Source organism: Thamnophis sirtalis, unplaced genomic scaffold, assembly GCF_051295495.1.
Source record: "Thamnophis sirtalis isolate CommonGarterSnake01/CBP01778 unplaced genomic scaffold, rThaSir2_p1.2 scaffold_8, whole genome shotgun sequence".
Lineage (NCBI taxonomy): Eukaryota > Metazoa > Chordata > Lepidosauria > Squamata > Natricidae > Thamnophis > Thamnophis sirtalis.
The window spans coordinates 67250166-67269722 of record NW_028261388.1 but is presented as its reverse complement, the minus strand read 5'-3'; the positions used below and the strand labels follow the sequence as shown (position 1 = coordinate 67269722).

At 42.5% G+C, this 19557-nt stretch overlaps 1 protein-coding gene across 1 annotated transcript in view; it reads right to left on the bottom strand.

Annotated features, from left to right (window-relative positions):
- Positions 1–9767, bottom strand: part of DELE1 (DAP3 binding cell death enhancer 1) — a 43236-nt gene extending 33469 nt beyond the window's left edge. Inside the window, exons 1-5 of the mRNA XM_087721831.1 lie at positions 9644–9767; positions 9409–9508; positions 5046–5127; positions 4794–4929; positions 196–257 (exon numbers count right to left, since the gene is read on the bottom strand). Of these exons, the coding sequence (XP_087577957.1) occupies positions 196–257; positions 4794–4929; positions 5046–5127; positions 9409–9508; positions 9644–9722 (459 nt within the window). The 5' untranslated portion in view covers positions 9723–9767. The remainder of the gene's footprint in view (positions 1–195; positions 258–4793; positions 4930–5045; positions 5128–9408; positions 9509–9643) is intronic.
- Positions 9768–19557: the final 9790 nt, after the last annotated feature.

The following is a 19557-nucleotide window of genomic DNA, read 5'->3' as shown; positions in this document are numbered from 1 at the left end:
CCACCAGTTTGCCTCTTACTTTGATCTTAGATTACATTAAAAAAAAAAAACAGAAAACACTAGGGTACTAATCACTTATGTAAGCTCGTACTGTAAAAAAAAGCATGCTTGCAATATTATCTATAGCAAAAAACAACAACAACAACAAATAAGATGTTAAAGTCTATTCCACAAACCAAAAATAGGAGAAAGTACCTTCAAATCCAATAGGGAAGAATCTGGTTCAAAGCTGGTACTAGATGGGGAGACAAAATTCCCTGGAATAAAAGATACATTAATGATCAGGTTTTCGTGTTAAAGGTTATCATAGTCCGTATTTACCTTATTGTAGCTACTCTCCTATTCTTCTGTGATACTCTTCAAAATGAGCAACATAATTGTTTCCCTTTTTTCATTAACCAATTTGTGCTGATTTCAGTTTAGTAAAACCCTTGGGAGATTTTCTGTTAGGAAGGCTACTAAAATATATAAACAAATAGTCAATATACTATTGACTTTTACTTTCGTGGTAGAGACTACCAAGATCTAGAGATAAACTTAGATAGATCTAAAAGGACAAGCTATTTTCTATTTTTAGTAGTCTTAATAAAAATTAAGTCCATTGGAAATTGGACAGTCTAGAAATATTGCAAAAATAAATATTTTATTTGCACTAAGTAAGAGCCAGGTTTGTAGCCTATTTTTTTTTCTTATTAAACTGTCATTGTTTGCCTAATATATATTTTTGCAATGGGATAGGGTTTCATAAAGTGGTACTAGTACTTCACGTGATCTTGACTCTATGCCTCTGTTTATACAACCCAGGATTGTATTAGTTTTTTTGGCAGCGGCTGCACAATGCTGGCTTACATTCAGGTGATCATCCACTAGGTCTCCAAGGTCCCCCTCACAGTTACTGTTTTCAGCCAAGTCTTGCCTAAGCTGTACCTTTGATTTTTTGTTTTAAATGTAAAACTTTGCTTTTCTCTACTTTGAAATTCATTTTGTTCTTCAAGTTTGTCAAGATCTTTTGGGGTCCTGAGCACATTTTATTCTGAAATATAAATAACATCTTTCTCTGTATTATTTTTTTAGAATTTTTTAAAACATTTTTTTATTTCCGAAGTTAAAAATACAAAATAAAAATAAGAAAAACAAAAACAAACTGCAAAACAACAAAACACATAGAAAAAAAAATAAAAATATGTACAAGAAGTAAGAAATATATCATTAATATTATTTGTAGACTTATTATGCAAGAGGGGAAACGCATCAGATATTTTAGGTTTTTTTCCAACATTCACCCAGGGTGGACATTTTATGTTTAATACTGATGTCAACAATATATTTATCATTTATTATTTTTCAGAATTTTTAAAAGACCCAATAACTTTTGGCTTTTGATTCTGCCCATTCTGAATTTTCCTTGCATACTTCTAGAGGGTAGTTCTTCTTCTTCTTCTTCTTCATTATTATTATTATTATTATTATTATTATTATTATTATTATGCAATTGTATCACAGCGGCCAGTTGTTTCGCCGGATTTGGCATTGGTTACTAGTTGTTGTTGTTGTTGTTGTTATTATTATTATTATTAAAACACAAATAATACAAACAGTACATACAACTGCATTCCAAAAAAAAAAAAAGACAAAAGGAAAAGGGAAAAACACACGCATTACAATGCACCCCTTTCTTCCCCCCGCCATTAAATTTCTTAGATATACAATATATTCCAATTGTGTCCTTATATCCTTCAAAACAACATATATTCTTGAGTAGGTTTATTCCTTTTGCCTTCCACCAACACAGATTTTATAAAATCCCTCCATATTTCATTATAATTATTTATTTTAATCATCCCTTTTTTAAGTTTAATTTGTTGTTAATTTATCATTTGTTGCCATACTCCAAATTTCATTATACCACTCATTTCTTTGAATACCCCAATTTCGTTCCCAATATTTAGCCATCACTAATCTAGCTGCCATTATCAAATTTACAATCAATTCCTTTTTTTGTTTCATTTATATCCCGTTTTTCCACCAGGAACAATGCAATCTTTGGTGACATCTCTAGATTTACATCCAACAGTGTTCTAATTTCTCTAAACACCATGTCCCATATTTTTTGTGCACTATCACAATCCTACCACATGTCTTTTATATGTCCCAGCCTCTTTCTTGCACCTCCAACAAACATTTATAAGTATAATCTTTATTGTCATTGTACTTAAATACAATGAAATTGGTTTTAACCTCACTGGTGCAAAATTATAACAGAAATGAAAAAAGAAAGAAAAAGAAAAAAAACTAGAGTGTGCATGGAGTGATTGTGATTGTATTTAAAAGTCTCATAGCCCAAGGATAGAAACTATCTTTAAACCTGTTTGTTTGGCTGGCTATACTTTGATTTGTATATCTATTTGATTTAATTTATGTGGTGTTAGGTACCACCTCCATATCACTGTATATTCATTTTCCTTAACTCTAACTGACTTATTCTTATATACTCTTCTATTCCAAATATTTTTCCAATCATTATCATTTATTTCTCCCAAATCTGTTTCCCAAATTAATTTTAATTCTTTTGCTGGCTCTTCTAATTCAGTTAATAGCCTATTCTTCCTTTCCCTACATATTCTTCATTCATTTTTTATAATCATTTAAAATTTTGTTAACTGTTTATCTTTCTTCTTCAATCTTTCTCTAATTGCATTAAATTCAACCAATTAAATTTAATGTCTGCTAAAACGTTTTTTAGTTGTTATATTCTTTATCTTGTTCTTCCAGTTTTCCCTCTTATATATCTGCTATTCTTTTAGTTTACTAATCCATTCTTTCAATTCAATCTTAGGGAATTTCTCCATTTCTACCACTGGTGTTAAAGGAGAGATTCATGGTAGTAGCCGATATCTCCATTTATTCCAAATATTCCATTGTTTTTTAAAAAGGGATTTTGTATCCTCCTAACAATTTTTTAAATATCCTTTTGAAACTAATATGTTTCTATATGATCACCTATTTCCCTTAACTCTTTCAATTCTATATCCCTCCATATTAAATCTCTAGTTACTACTATAATATCTGGGACCACCTTTAATTGACCCAATAATTTCTAATATTTGGAAGACTTAGGCAACTAGTGGTAGGATTCAAAAACATTTGCTACTGGTTCAGTGGGCGTGGCTAGATGGGGGGTAATGTGACTGAGTGGGCATGACCAACATGATATCATGCCCACAGGAAAAGGTAGGAAATTTTTTAGGATTCTTCCCTATCTACTCCCGCCCTCCCTTTGCTAGTCGCACACTTTTCCCCACTTCCTCCACCATCACCAGTCTCTTTGGTTGCTTACCTTCCATGGCGGCTGGTCCAGTCTGGAAGGCAAGCTGACCGGAGTTTTCGGCGGTCCCCAGCCAGCCACCGCTGCTGGGAAGCGGCTGGCAGGCAAAGAAACCTCTTTGCAAGGCAATGGGATGCGCATGCACGAAGAAGATGGCAGCAATGGCAGCCACTTTTTCGCCAACTGGAGGACTTTTCAGCAGCCTGCAGCCAGCCACCAGCCTCTTTGAGCAACCAGAGACAGGACCAATTTGGGGACATGGCCAGCTGGCCATTGCTACCAGTTTCCCAAATTGGCCAAAATATCTGCCATTTTCAGTTCAGTTCAGGCAAACGTCTGAAATATCAACAATTGCCCTGGGCCTCCCTCCGTTTCTCAACACGTGCTACTGCCTTCTCCAGGGCCCGTTGCCGCTGCTGCTCATCCCTGGTTTTTACTCTGGAAGGGCGATGGGCGGCTGAGGGCAAGGCCGTTCTAGCCCTGGTATGGGGCCCTGAGCATCCTTCCTCTGCCCCTCGATCCCCTTCAGGTAGCAAATTTGAAGCCGCCTCTCCCCTGGCAGCCACCATCTTGTTCAGGCCCTGGTCTACTTACCTGAGCCTATCTGCTCAATCTGGTGGTCAGGAGCCTAGCCAGTGTAGTGGCTGTATGAGGAGGCTGGAAGGCAGTTCCTGGCAAAGTGGCGTTAGCCGATGCAGAACCGAGCTGCTGCTTCAATCAGCGATGCGATGAACTTCGGGCCTTCAAAATGGCCGTCGCCTCGTGGCCACAGCAATGGCCACTGCTGTTCTCGCTGCTCTGATCCTCCTCGCCATCCCAGTGCCTGGCCATCGAGTGGCCGAGGTTCTGCCGGCTTGCGAAATGCTAGTTTCCCGCAGAGCTGCAATTTGGAGCTCTGGCAACCCCCCGGCACAGGGACCTCAGGCTCCACATGGCTGGGAAACCGGCTGAATAGCGGAACCGGCATACCGGACTTCCGAATAGGAGGCAACAATGGACAACCCATTTTTCTCAGGCAACTCACAATTTAGAATTTAAATGGCCAATTGTACTAATTTAAAAATTTCCTCTATTTTACAGGAGCCAAAGGATTTCTATCTCCTTAGGACCAGACTGAGAGGAAAACTGGGGTGTCAAGGAAAAAGTGAGAGGTGTGGCTTCCAGAACTCCACTCAGTCTCCGGACCAATCAGGACTTGATAATAACCCACTGGTGGCCCCTCCCGCAGCAGCCCTGGAGAATTGTTAGTCCTCTTCTCTGGCGCAAGCAGAGGCTAATGCAGATAGGTGCACATTAAACTTAATATGAAACATACTAAGTATATTTTAGTTTTTTAACCTTTTTAAAAAGGATTTACTTCTTCTACAACAGAATGTGCAACTCACAGAAATTTTGCCACACTTATTCAGTTCTGCTATTTTATGGAGGAAATTATATCTGCAGTTATTTTACTTTCTAAGAAGCTTACCTGATTGATGACATTGGGACAAATCAGCACTCCATGGCTTTGATTGACAAACTTTAGTGTTTCTTCCATCTGGTTGAACAGAATGCAGCCAGTGGGCTTGTTTCATTAATTCCAAAGCAAGAACAGCCAATGTACTCTAATAAATGACAAAATGCATTGAGACCATTATAGTAAGGTCAATAGTTTACACATGCCTTCAATCTCATTTGGATGAATAACCAAGGAAAACTGAAGTCATATGAGCCTGCTTACCCATGTAAAGGCTTCTAATGGAGTATAGCAGTAGACATTCCTGTCTCCAAAGGTTTTGGGCTGCTGATGCTTGCCACGCCAGCTTCAAAAAGAGAAAAAATTACATAACTGCAGAATATATAAATTTAAATAAAAGAAAAAAATAAATATGTACTCTACAAGGCAACTCATCTAGCAAAGCAAGGTTATATATGTGGACTATTGCAAAATGTGCATATAGATCTCTTGACTATAGTTTGCCATCAATGGAACCGTATAAATACTGTATCCATGTTTTACTATACAAAAATAGGATTAGAAATATGAATCTTAAATATGAAAATATTAATTTTTTGTTGTTGTGCACAACTCACACCAAAGATGGATGGATGGATGGATAATAGAGGGAGGGGTGGATGGATGGGGGGATAGAGGGAGGGATAGATAGGTAGACAGAGGGATGCAGAGATGGAGGGATAGATAGAGGGAGGGATAGATGGATGGGTGGATAGATGGATGGATGGCTGGATGAACAGATGCTAGGTAGATGGAAGGATGGATGGTCGGACGGACAGATGGAGGGATAGATAGGTAGATGGAGTGATGCAGAGATGGAGGGATAGATAGATGGATGGATGGTGGAATAGATAGATGGATGGATAGAGGGACAAATGAAGAAATGGGGGATGCAGGGATGGATGGAGGGATAGAGGGAGGGAGGAATAGATGGATGGAGGGATAGATAGTGGGATAGATGGAGGAAGCGAGGGATGGAGGGAGGGAGGGATTCAGCGATGGAGGGAGATAGATAAATGGATGGATAATAGATGGAGGGAGGGAGGGATAGATAGATGAGACAGAGAGAGAGAGAAAGAGAAGAGAGAGAGAGAGATGGAGAGAGAAAGAGAGAACAGAGAGAGACACAGAGAGATACACCTATTTCCCACAGAAAAGAAAACTGGGAGCCACAAAACCTGGATAGGCATGGCTGGCCAGGGCTCATGTGACTGGGTGGGAGTGACATCAAGTTGGCCACACCCACCCAGGTTTTGTGTCTCCTGGTGTTTTCTTTTTTGTGGGAAACCGGTCCAAATGACTGATTGAGTGTTTTAAGGTTGCAGACCCCTGCCCTAGATGAGACTGGAGAACTGGGCCCTATCTAACAAAATGAAATTCAATGTAGATAAATAAAGTCTTACACAGGCAAAAAAAACCAAAAGTACACATATAAATTGGGTGAAACCAGGCTTAATAGCAGTAACTGTGAGAAGGATCTTGGAGTCTTGCAGTGGACAACCAGTTAAACATGAGGTAGCAGTGTGCAGCGGCAACCAAAAAAGTCAATGCAATTCTAAATTGCATTAATAGAGGGATATAATCAAGATCAATGAAGTATTAATACCATTCTATAAAGCCTTAGTAAGACCACGCCTAGAATACTGCATCCAGTTTTGGTCACCACACTATAAAAAAGTTGTTGAGACTCTAGAATGCAGAAAAGAGCAACCAAGATGATTAGGGGACTCGAGACTAAAATATATGGTGAAAGGTTTTACAAATTGGGCATGGCTAGTCAGGTGAAGAGAAGAACCAGGGGAGATATGATAACAGTCTTCCAATATTTGAGGGGTTACCACAGAGAGGAGGGAATCAAGCTATTTTCCAAACCACCTAAGGCCAGACTGATAATGGATGGAAATTGAACAAGAAGAGATTCAACCTACAAATAAGGAAAAAATTTCTGACAGTAAGAGCAATCAACCAATGGAACAGTTGCCTTGAGAAGTTGTGGGAGCTTCATCACTAGAAGCTTTCAAGAAGAGACTGGACTGCTATCGGTCAGAAATGTTGCAGGGTCTGCTTGGGCAGGGGGTTGGACTAGATGACTTACAAAGTGCCTTCCAACTCAGTTAATCTGTTAAATTATACTTATATCGATGTCAGACTTGCATTTGATCTAGTTCCCAGAGCAAGGCTCACATCGTCACGGCAGCGTCACATGATGTATTGGTACTTTTTCCCCCTTCGCTAAATGGGTGTGGGTGTGGCTAACAAGTAACGCATCTAGCCTGTGGACCAGGTGTTTTGACAGCCTTGCTTTAGGCCAGTGAGGGCGAACCTTTTCAGCACCAAGTGGCTAAACTGGAACGTGCATGCATGCACATCTTGGTGCATGTGCTAGAGTGCCAGAAACCCAAAGACCAGCTGGCCGGTGAGCATGTGCGTCCTGGCCAGATGGTCTTCGGGTTTCCAGCATGCACATGTGCTATGGCCAGCTGGTCCTTGCGCGTGCCAGAGCACCGGAAACCCAAAAACCAACTGGCCAGCACGTGCATGCCTGTTTTTTTTTTGCCATTTTTCAGCCCATTTTCAGCCCATTTGGGGGGCCAAAAACAAACCAGAAAACACCCCAGAAAACGCCCTGAAAATGCCCCCAAAATGACATTTTTCAGCCTACAGAGAGGGTTCTGCGTGCCACCTCTGGCACAGGTGCCATAGGTTCGCCATCATAGCAGGCAAAGTTTCTACATACCAGTATTAATAGATGATTACTATTGCTCATGCATTATCTTTGTAAGAACTCTAGATTCAAAGTTCACTGCACTATGCAAAGGTCACTATGCCAATGAGACTCCATCTTACAGGGGAGGAAAGCAGGGATGTATTTTAGCTGCTTTGGTGTTTAATCTATATATAAACCAATTTGTGGCCAAAATGAACTTATTAGAACACCACTTTCCTCCAAAATTAGCAAACAGGCAGAGGTCCCCCAAAATTGGCTTTATTTTCTTCCAATAGAAATAGGATAAAAGAAAAAGATTGCTTAGAGCTCACATCCCCCAACACTGGAAAATCTTGCTTTTGTAAGACCTAGTAATTATAACAATGCATTCAACTTGTGGGAGAAAATGACTGGTATTATGAGATGAGGGCGGGCTTTTTAAAAAATAAACATTTATTTTATAGTTAATGTTAATTATAAAGTATGAATATGACATATAAATATTAAAATATATATTCAGACTACATGTATACATAGTGGAATCTTTCAATTTGGTTTCAAATCAATTTGGCATTGAAAAGTTAGGCATTAATTTTTGTCTATCTCTTTTTTCTTCTTCTTTCTATTCCTTACCTTAATGAATTTTTTCTTAAATGTTTTGCTGTCAAGACCCTTTCAACTTTTAAAAATTATAAAGGATCTCAAAAGAGCTTTTGTTTGCATGGGCTATATTTATCAATATATATACTGTTTTAAAAATTAAAAATGATGCATTTGTAAATATTTATTTAATCATGTAAAAATAATGTGACAGTGTTAAGGAACAATCCTTTAAGAATAGGGTCACATTTTAAGAAACACTGCTTTAATGTGTCTTGGTTATGACAATTCATACAATTCATAAACAGCATTCAGTTAATATGAACCAAATATTTAGAGCAGCATAGTTCCTTCATGAAACTTAGAAATTAGGAGCTTTTATTTTAAATTCATATTAAAAAACTTTACCAGAATTTTATGAATGATGGAAACAATTTATGACTCTGATAATCTGAAGATTTTCTAGTTAAGCTAGTCAGTCCAGGGCAGGAATCCTCAAACCATCCCAAATGATGATCCAATCTTTGCTTGAAAATCTCCATTGATGGACAGACCTCCAAAAAATGGCACCCTGAGCAGATGGGAGTCCCCCCCTCTCCACTGCCAATGGCAGCTAATGCCAGTTCTGTGGCAGCACTTGCTCCCTAAGATTTGAATGAGAGCAACTAGGAAAGACTCCAAATCACTTTCAGATGGCATTATTTACCTGCAAAGAGGGACCTTGATAATTACAATCCATGTAAACACAATTGGAGCCCTGTTATACTGCAGTATTACAGGCAACTCTGCCCATAGCCAGGAATTCGATCCTGACCGGTTCAAGTTTGACTCAGACTTCGTCCTTCCGAGGTCGATAAAATGAGGACCCAGATTGGTGGGAGCAATATGCTGACATTTGTAAATCACTCAAAAAAGTGCTGTAAAACCCTATGAAGCTAAATATCAGTCTAAGTGCTATATTGGTAGTTGGCTTCCACACATCTTAAAGTTGTTGAAGTTGAAAAGCATTGCTTTTCACACACGCTTTTCACACATATCACACCATCCAATTAATTTCAATCACTGGCCTCTCCGAGCGCTCAAGGAAGAGATGAGCCACGCTGCTCAGACTGCTTAAAAACCTATGCCCCCATTCCCCCCAAATGCAGAGGTTGGGTGAAAAGGCCCTCTCGTGCCCTTCTTTCACTTCTATTTGCATTCTTCCGCTCTCTGAATGGGGCCTTATAATCTAAGCGTTAAGTTCTACTTCTCATGGGACGGGCGCCGGCACCCGAGCCTTACCTGTTATCCGTCTGCGTAGACTCCTGGGCGAGAAGCAAGGATTCTCCCTCCTGAAGACGGGAGCGAAAAAGGCCAGCGACCGCTCCTCCAGGTGATCTCACTGAGCAAGGTAAAAAAGATATATATACATATATATACATATACATACATATACATACATACATACACACACACACACATCAGGCCTAAGTGAGAGAAAAAACACACGCAAACCCCTGACAAAAGATAAGCGAACCTCCGCGGCTGAAACTCCATAGCCAACGCCATAACATCTTTCTGCATCGGATCGGCTTAGTCTTAGAGCAAGAGAGCATGCGCTTACGTCATCGGCTGCATAAACTTAAAAAATGGATGTACAATAGCCTGCGAGTTCCTTTACAATCTTTTCCCCCCTCACAAACCAACTTATTTCGATCTCTTTTGGGATCTTTTTTACCCGCGTTTTTTTTCTCCGCGTTTCTTAACATTTTGGCCTGAAATGAAAGAAAATATTGAGGAAACAATCGAGTGACTTTGGAAAAGGTAATCATATTGGATTTTCATAATTGTGAATGGGAAATAAAAACCTCATAGCTCAGACATGAAAGTGAAAAAAAAAAAAGCAACAGAGGCAAATCATTTTTTGTACTGTTGCAACGAAAACATGAAAGAAATTAGATTTGGAGTTGGACTAGATAGAGAGAATCTTTATGACTGAATAAGAGAAAGCTCTGTAAGGATTTGAAAGGGATTATACTAAATAATACTATGGTGCCTTTCCCTCCCTCTCTTTCTCTCCTTATTTCTCTGTTTCTCTCTTTCTTTCTCTTTCCCTCCCTCCCACCCTCCTCTCTTTCTCTTTCTCCTCTGCTGAGTCCCGCCTCGCTCTCGCCTCCCGCCACTACTTCTTTGCCGCTTTCTTCCCCAAAACCGGCTCTCTTGTCTCTTTAAATCGCTCCTCTTTGTCTCAAGAGCCCAAGCAGGGCAAAGGGAAAGGATTGGTATGGGCAGGGGGAGGAGGGTGATAAGGTAAGGAGAAGAAACGGAGGCATCTCATCTCGTTCTCACCTCCCAGATAGCTTTTCAGGCAGAGGTTCCTGTGTTGGGATGCCCCGCGTCCCTGTGCCCAGCTGGGCTTCGCAGGCGCGCTGCTCCTGGGCTCACCAGCCTCCGGACAGACTCAGATTTTCACCCTCCAGCACCAATTCATGGGTATGCATGCATGCATGCATGTATGTATGTATTAGATAACATTCCAAACCACTGATTCAGGTAGTGCATTCCAGTCATTGACCACTCTGTTGCTGAAATCGTATTTTCTGCAATCAAGTTTGGAGTGGTTTACCTTAAGTTTGTATCTATTTTGTGCTCGTGTATTGTTGTGCTTGAAGCTGAAGTAGTCTTTGACAGGTAGGAGGACATTGTAGCAGATAATTTTATGTACTACCTTAGGTCAGACTGAAGATGGTGTAGTTCTAAGTTGTCTAAGCCCAAAATTTCAAGTCTGGTGGCATAAGGTATTCTGCTGCAAGCAGAAGAGTGGAGGACTCTTCTCCAGGTGTGGGTTCTGGCTGGCACTACTGCCAGTTCACTAGTGTGCATTCTTTGTGCATGTTCTTGATGCGTGCATGCACATTGCAATTAAAATTGTTCTGCGTATGTGCAGAACTGAAAAACAAGATGGCAGCGCCAATGGCGCCAACCGGGAGACTGGTTCGGGGGCGTGGCAGGTCTGGGTCGCTGCCAGTTCCACCAAACCACTACCGCTTCAGCTGAACAGGTCCGAACCGGTAGGAACCCACCACTCCTACTCACGTGAAATATCTTTGGACTTGCTCAATTGTATTGATGTCCAATATGGAGTGCGGGTTCCAGACAGATTAGCTGTATTCAAGAATTGGTCTAGCAAATGTTTTGTATGCTCTGGTTAGCAGTATTACCAGAGAAGAAGCTACGCAAGATTAGGTTAACAACTCTTAATGCATTTTTGACAATGTTGTTACAGTAGGCTTTTCATTTTCATGACACAGTGAACTATAAATATATTTGAGTGGGCTCATGCTACATATACACTAGTTTGTGTTTTGTTGCCCTTAAGTGAACAAAGCCATTTTCTGCTACAGCTAGATATAATTCAGTAACTTGATTGTAATTTCTGTCAGCCATGATGTTCATTTAAAATATGGGTATTAGGGATTTGAGTGCAAAAATCCAGATGACTACATGTAATAGTCACCTGGATTTATGCAGCCCACATATGTTACTGTACACTTGAACATACCGTATTTTTCAGAGTATACGATGCACCAAGGTTTTGAAGAGGCAAATTTTTTAAAAAAAGTTTTTGCACTCTGCAAACCTCGCAAAAACAGACTGTTTTTTGTGAAAATGGGCCTGTTTTCCCCCCCTCCCACAAAAAAGGCATGAATAGCCTTTAGGGGGATTGCAGAGTGCTCCTGGGGGGTGCCCCCCCAAACAAGCAGAAAATGGCCCGTTTTTCACGAAAATGAGCCCTTTTGTCAAAAAAATTGTATGCATAGCCTTTAGGGGGCTTATAGAGTAGTCCTGAGGCGGGGGGGGGGAGGCAAAATTGAGCAAAAAACAGGCCACGTTTCACTCATTTCCACCTTCCCCAGCTCCCAGGAGCCCTCTGAAAGCCTTCTAAAAGAGCTGGCCCAGCAACCAAATGCCACTGCAGGTGGTGTGTATGAGATGCAGTGGAAATCAGCCACGGGAGGTGTGCAACTTCAGAAATGCAATTTGTCAGCATTGGGGCCAAAAGGGCCACATGGCCAGAGTATGTACAGCTGTTCAGCCCTCCGTGACCCAGCTTGCTAAGCCACAATTCAACAGATGACCACAAAAGGGTCCTAGAATAAGAGACGACTGTCACACAATTTTTTGCGACCCTACATATTCTCAGCCGATCATCCAGCAAACAAGCAATACCCTCAAAAGGAAGATACAACTCACTGTCCAACTAGAAGGGGATGCCTGCTAGATGGAAGTGGACGCAGGGTCTACAACATCCATTATGTCCTGAAGCACCATCAAGCAAATTATGCCTCGACTTGCCAAACAATGATTACAAGTCTGTAACTTGACCCTAAGAGACTACCAGGCAACAACATCCCTATCATTGGCAGCGGTTAGTTCAGGGTCAAGTTCAGGGGATTCTGATCATAGTGGAAGGGTCCCTGCCAAGCCTCCTTGGACTCAACTGGTTTGAGTCCTTGGGATTCAAGATCAGCAGAATCTATCACGTCCAAACTCAGACCTGGACATTCTGACAAAGGAATTCACCCTCGTTTTCGATGGCAAGCTGGGCACTTATACAGGGACTCCAGTTTCTTTCAACCTGGATCTCAAGGTCGCTCCTATTTGCCTGAAGCTGCGGCACATACCTTTCACGCTTAAAACAAAAGTGTACGCAGAATTAGATAGATGTATTGCACAAGGCATACTGGAACCAGTGGACTATGCAAAATGGGAGACCCCCATAGTCACGCTCATCAAACCCAATGGCTCAATTGGAATCTGTGTGGACTATAAGTGCACACTGAATTGAGCCCTACCAGCCAATGCCTACCCAGTGCCAGTGGTCCGGCACCTGCTGCACTCTTTGAGTGAGGGCACAATTTTTGCTAAGCTGGACCTGGCACAAGCCTACCAGCAGCTGCTGGTAGATGATGAGATGGCAGAGGCCAATACCATCATCATGCGCAGGGGAACATTTAAATGCCACTATCTTCAGTTTGGAGTCAGCGTGGCTCCTGGCCTGTTCCAGAGCCTGATGGAATGCCTACTGCAAGGTATCCCTCATATCATCTCCTACTTCAATGATGTCCTCATTTCAGCAACCAGCCACCATGATTTGATGGCCATGCTCCGCATCATGTTCCACCATTTTCAGCAGGTGGGAAAGGTAAAGAAAGAGAAGTGCTACATCACCGTTCCCCAGGTGGAATTCCTGGGTTTCCTCATTGACGCAGCTGGACTACACCCAACAGCCACAAAGACCAAAGCTATTCAAGATGCGCCCATGCCTACTATTAGGACCAAACTCCAAGCCTTCCTTGGACTTATAACTTTTAGGCTATTTTCCTTCCACACAAAGCCTTGGTAGCCAAGCGCCTGCATTGGTTGCTGGACCAGAAAATGTCCTGTGCTTGGGGAAGGAGAGAGGCTGGAGCGTTCCGAACTGTATATAGCTGTTGATTTTCAATGCCGTTCTCACAGAATATAGCAAGAAACTCCCACTGCTGTTAGCATGTGATGCATCCCCATACAGGAGCTTGTTGCCAAATGGCAGGGAAGCCCCTGTCACGTTTTTCTCAAGGACCCTGGCTGTCGCCGAATGCAACTATAGCCAACTTGACAAAGAGGCCCTGGCTATAGTTGCCGGCATTAAGAAATTTTTTGATTATCTCTATAGCCACAAGTTTGAGATTGTGACGGATCACCAGCCACTATTGGGACTGCTTTCAGGAAACTGACAAATGCCACAGGTACGATCCCTTGTGATGACCGGGTGGATTGTGTTCTTGCTGGCCTATGATACATGCTGACCCATAGTGTCAGGGTTCCAAATAGCATCTGAAAGTAAATCAGAGTTCGAGGCAAAGGATTCCTCAAAGTTCTAATGTATTAAGAGAGCCATGTTGGCACATCTGGGGACCCAAATCTGAAAGCTTCCCAGTTTTCCCTACCCAATTGAAAGTACAAGATCTTGCCCCCACACCCACAGGTCAATCACATGATCCAACCTTCTACTGCCATGCTGGCAGTTCCACCCATCCAGTTCTGGCTAGGTGCAGAGACCTTGGCTTTCTAGAAAAAAATTTGTTATGGCTACATATCATCCAACTCCGTATAATTCCCCCCTCCCATTTCCCCACAATAGAAAATGCATAATAGAATAATAGAGTGTGTGGCAGGCCTAAGATCCAAAAGAAAAGATGGCTGCAGGCCTGACAGGTGGCCTCCCTCAGAAGAAAAGCATATCCTGTAATATGCATATCCTCTAATATGCTTTACATATCCTGTAAAGAGAATAATGTAGGGGGTTAACATAAGCATAACTAACCACCTCCCCCCCATCTACCAGCAAGTTCTTCCCAGCAGATATGGGCTTCAGTTCGAATTTAAATCTCCTGAAATATTGTGTCCAGCAAACTTGCTTTGGAGAGAACTTCCTGGGGCTTTTTAGGGCTTTGAGGTTTTTATGGTCAGTCCAGACCTCAAATGGCACTTTTCCCCCCTCTAGGAAATGCCTCCAGGTAAATAGTGCCCAACGGACTGCATAGGCTTCCTTCTCCCAAATGGCCCACCTTCTTTCAGTGGCGGTGAGTTTTTTGGAGACATAAGCTCATGGCAAAGAGTCCCTCTTTGTCCCTTTGCAACAGTACTGTCACTACTGCCACATCACTGGCATCTCCCTGGATTATGAATTGCTGTTCTGGGTCGGGATGTTGCAGGATGGGCCCTTGGGCAAAGAGCCATTTTCATTTCTCAAATGCTTTTTTGACATTTCATTGTCCACCCAATAGGCTTCAGTTTGGTTTCGGCTTTGTCGGCGATGGCCCTGTTTTTAACAGTTCAGTCAGGGGCAGAGCAACTTCTGCAAAAACTGGGATGAATTGCTGATAGAAGTTAGCAAATCCCAGAAAACTTTGTAGCTGTTTGCGGGTGCAGGGGGGTTGCCAGTCTAGCATAGATTTCACTTTCCCTGGGTCCATTTCTATCCCCTCACTGGAAATATGATAACCCAGATAATCTAGGGAGATTTTGTGGAATTCACACTTTGATAGTTTCACATAGAGCTTGGTGGCCAGAAGTTTTTCTAGGACTTGCCGCACCAATTTTACATGCTCTTCTATGGTCTCCGTAAAGACAAGAATGTCATCAAGGTGTTCATGCAGCAACTCATTGATGAATTGCATGAAGACTGCAGAGGCCCCTTTTAAGCCAAACAGCATGACTTTGAATTGTAAACTACCAAGAGGGCAGTTGAATGTGGTCTTCCATTCATTCCCCTCCTTGATTCATATGCGGTAATATGCCTCTCTCAAGTCCAGCTTGGTGAACACCTTGCCTTTGGCCAAGTGATTCAACATGTCCTTCTGAGGGGGAGGGGGGCAAATGGTGTTAATCCACGTGAAGTCAGTGCATAGTCCCTCCCCCCCATCTTTCTTCTCTTTGAAGAGAATGGGCTGCTACTTTCGACTTGGCTGGTTGGATAAAGCCCCGCTCCAAATTGGAATTGATGTATTTCCTTAATTCCTCCATTTCTTTAGGGGTCATCCAGTACATCTTAGGCTTTGGTAGTTTGGTCCCAGGCATGAACTCTATCATGCAGTCAGTGGGTTGGTGAGGGGGGAGATAATTGCAATCTTCCTAACTAAAAACCCATTCCAAGTCCCAGTATTCTTTTGATATTTGCTGGGTGCCTGAAAGTTTAGGGTCTACTGCAGAGGCTCTGGATTGTCCGCTTTTAGGGGTTCAATGGTCCCAAGATGGCCTTCCGGCTTCATGGGGGGTTAGCAGACCAATGCCTAGGGTTAACTTTCAATAGCCATCCTCCCACTTTATGGTAGGTTCAATGGTCCCCAGATGGCCTTTGGCTTCATGGGGAGTTAGAGGACCAATACCTAGGGTTAACCTTCAATAGCTATCCTCCCACTTTATGGTAGGTGCCCATTTGTCCAGCCATGCAAGCCCCAAGATGATTGATTAATTCATTTTCAGTGCCATGATGAATCTGATGAGTTCATGGTGGCACTCTATCTGCAACCTCACCAAGTCGGTGATTAGCTTGGCCGAGGTACCTCTGATTAGCATCCCGTCAACTTGCTCAAACTGATGGGATGGGCTAAGGGTCTTGTGCGTATGCCCAGCTGCTCTACAATGGACATGCTAATTAAGCACCTTGTGCAGCCCGTGTCAACAACTGCCTCAATTTCCCCTTCTACCCCAATCTCTGGGACTACAGGGCGGGGCATAACCTTTTCCTAGGGGGTCACAGCAACACTTGTAATAACAACACAAATAATTCATACACCATTCGAAAGCCCATCAAAAACTGAGTTTATTGACACGATTTAATAGTCAGTATGACCACCATTAGCCCTTCGAACAGCATTCAAACGAGGTGGATAAGAACACAACAAATCTTCAAACAGTTCCGTTCGATTTTCCAGATTTTTCAACACAGTTTCCAAATTCATTCTCAAAGTTTCAACCGAATATCGATTTTGACCTTGCTCCTGAATCATCAGAGCTTCCACTTCATCCTTAATTATGGCCCCAATGTTCTCTGCCGGATTGAGATCTGGCAAATTTCCCGGCCAGACGTCATTGCCCCAAAATTCGACATTGTTTTCCTTTAACAATTGCTGAGTCGCATTTGCACGCATGCAAGGAGCTTTGTCATGAAGAAAGACAGCCTCACCAACCACCAAGACATTGTCTGGATCACTGAGAAATGGAATGACATTCTCCAATAAAATTTTCTCACGGAAATAACTGCCATCCCAGGATTCCCCTTTATCCTTCAAAACCCAATGCAGTTTCTTGGCTGTGAAAATGACGAAAATCCCGATGCAAGTCGGATTGCGAACGATTTGTCGATATCGTTCATGTTTGGCGATGTCATCGACGTCTTTAGCCCAAATTCGATCGTTCTGGAAATTTGGTTTTCGAATGGCATAAACGAAGAATTCGTCAGATGGCGCCAAATGAAGAAAATCTTTCTCGGTCCATTCAGACAACCAATCGCACAACCAAAGCCGATCTTGAACGTGTGTTTGAGTTTTCAATGGTTTGCAAATGACGTGGAATGGCTTCAAACCTTCTCGTTCTCGATATCGGCCGATTGTCCTTTGATCAACTCGTTTTCCACGAATTTGAAGGATTTCTTGGGCCACTTTTCGGTTTCCTTTTCGTTGTTTGCGACTGCCAGTTGCAATGATGGCTTTGCTTTCTTGGGACAGTTGCAGAGGACGCCCTTCTCCAAATTTTGTGAAACATTCTTGGGCTGTTTTGTTCCAATTATCAGTAACCCAATCCGGATGACGTTTCAATTTGTTTGCAATCCATTTTCGATTGATAAACGTCGCTCCAGCATCGTGAGCCTCTCGAAAGGCAATGCATTTTATTCTGTCAATGATCCTTTGTTCTTCCGAATCAAATTTTCCAGCCATTCTTAAAGCAAATTTAACATTTAATAGCTCATTCAATTCAGTTTTTTATGGGCTTTAAAATGAGGTGTCGCGGAAGTTGTAAACTGCTGTCGATCTTGCTGTGACCCCCTAGGAAAAGGTTATGCCCCGCCCTGTATAAGTTTGGCTTTGATGGCAAAGGGGTGGATGGCTGCACTTACCATTGGATTGTCTTTGCTACTGTTTTCCTCCTCTGAGCCTGGAGGGATTTCACTGTCTGGCAGAGTCTCCATCTCCTCAGGCTGGGGAGAGGCTTCTTCCATTTCGTGGGAGAGACAACTCTTTTCAGGGGGGTTTTGTGGGGCCCTTTTTGTTCCACTGACAGTTTGGGTTTGCGCTTGTAGGACTTGGGCTGGGGCCAAGCATTCTGACACTCTGTGCCCATGTTGACCACACCAGTAGCACTTTATAACTCCTGCCAATTTGGGGGGAGGCATTTCGCCTTGCTTCATTTGGGTTCGGCTGCCCAGAGGTCTTCTGGCAGGCTTTTCAGTGGTAGGCTTTTGACGTGGTCCAGAATAACTGCAGTAGTATACCAATTCTGGATACATTCTAGCACCCCTCTAATGCTGCATGCCTTTCTCAGTTCAGGATCTAGGGCATCTTTGAACATGTGCACAAGGAGTCATTCTGGCCAGTCCCATAGCTTTCCAGCTGCCCTTCTAAACTCCCAAACTAATTCCTTCATGGGACGGACAGCCTGCCTCAACCCTTAGATTTGCTCTTGTGCTTCCACAGATTGGGCCACATTGTTAAATTGGATGTGCATCAGTTGAACAAATCCGTTGATGTCTTCTAATTCAGGAGCTGCCTCATTGTGGAGCTCTGCTACCCATTTGGAAGCCTCCCACTCGTTCATCCCTTCTGTTATGGCTGAAAGCAGATCTTTGGTGCGCTCGGTCCTCAAAAAACTCAAGGCGACTGAACTTTATGCCAAATTGTCTAAATGTAAATTTCACCAGGAGAAGGACGATTATTTAGGATACTGTATCTTCCACAAGGGTATTGAAATGGACCTGGAAAAAGTCCAAGCCATCACTGAGTGGGCAGCTCCTCGCACCCGCAAACAATGTTTTTGGGGATTTGCACAGTTTCTATCGCCAATTTATCCCCTCGTTTGCTAGCATCACACTGCCAATTACAAATCTCCAAAACTCAAAGGGGGAGGCTAAACCTTGGCCAGGTAAGCCTCTGAACTGAACTATGGAATGTCAAGCAGCTTTTGAGAAATTAAAGCGATTTTTCACAGCTGAGCCTGTTTTGAAACACCCAGACATGGATGCACCATTCATGGTTCAAGCTGATGCCAGTGACGTGGCAGTGGGGGCAGTATTACTCCAAACAAACGCAGAGGAAAAATTACAACCTTGCACTTACAACTCATGTAAACTTACAGAAACTGAAAGGAGATGGGCCATATGGGAGAAGGAAGCTTTCGCCGTCAGATGGGCCTCGATGACCTGGTGACATTTCCTAGAGGGAGTGAAACACCCTTTTGAAGTATGGACTGATCATAAAAACTTGGAAGCATTGAAGACCCCACGTAAGCTGTCACCTAAACAAGTATGCTGGGCAAAGCATTTCAACCGTTTCAACTTTACCCCCAAATACATCCCAGGAGGGAAGAACTTTAAGGCAGATGCCCTGTCCAGGCTTCCCCAGTACAATAGTTCCAGGCTTACCATGGTTCATCCAGTCGTCCCTGCTAAGAATCTGGGTGCCCCAATGGTTACTAGGAGCCAGGAGCCAGTGGACTTGATATGACCACTGACTTGATGGATAAATTTAAGGAAGGTCTTGGGTCTGATGACTGGTTCAAAAAACATTCTGATGAATGCATCATGAAAGATAGACTGTCTTGGGTAGGAGCTAAGCTGTATGTTCCTGCCAGCCTGAAACCTGTTGTCCTTCAACGGGCCCATGATTTGAGAACGACGAGCCATTTTGGATT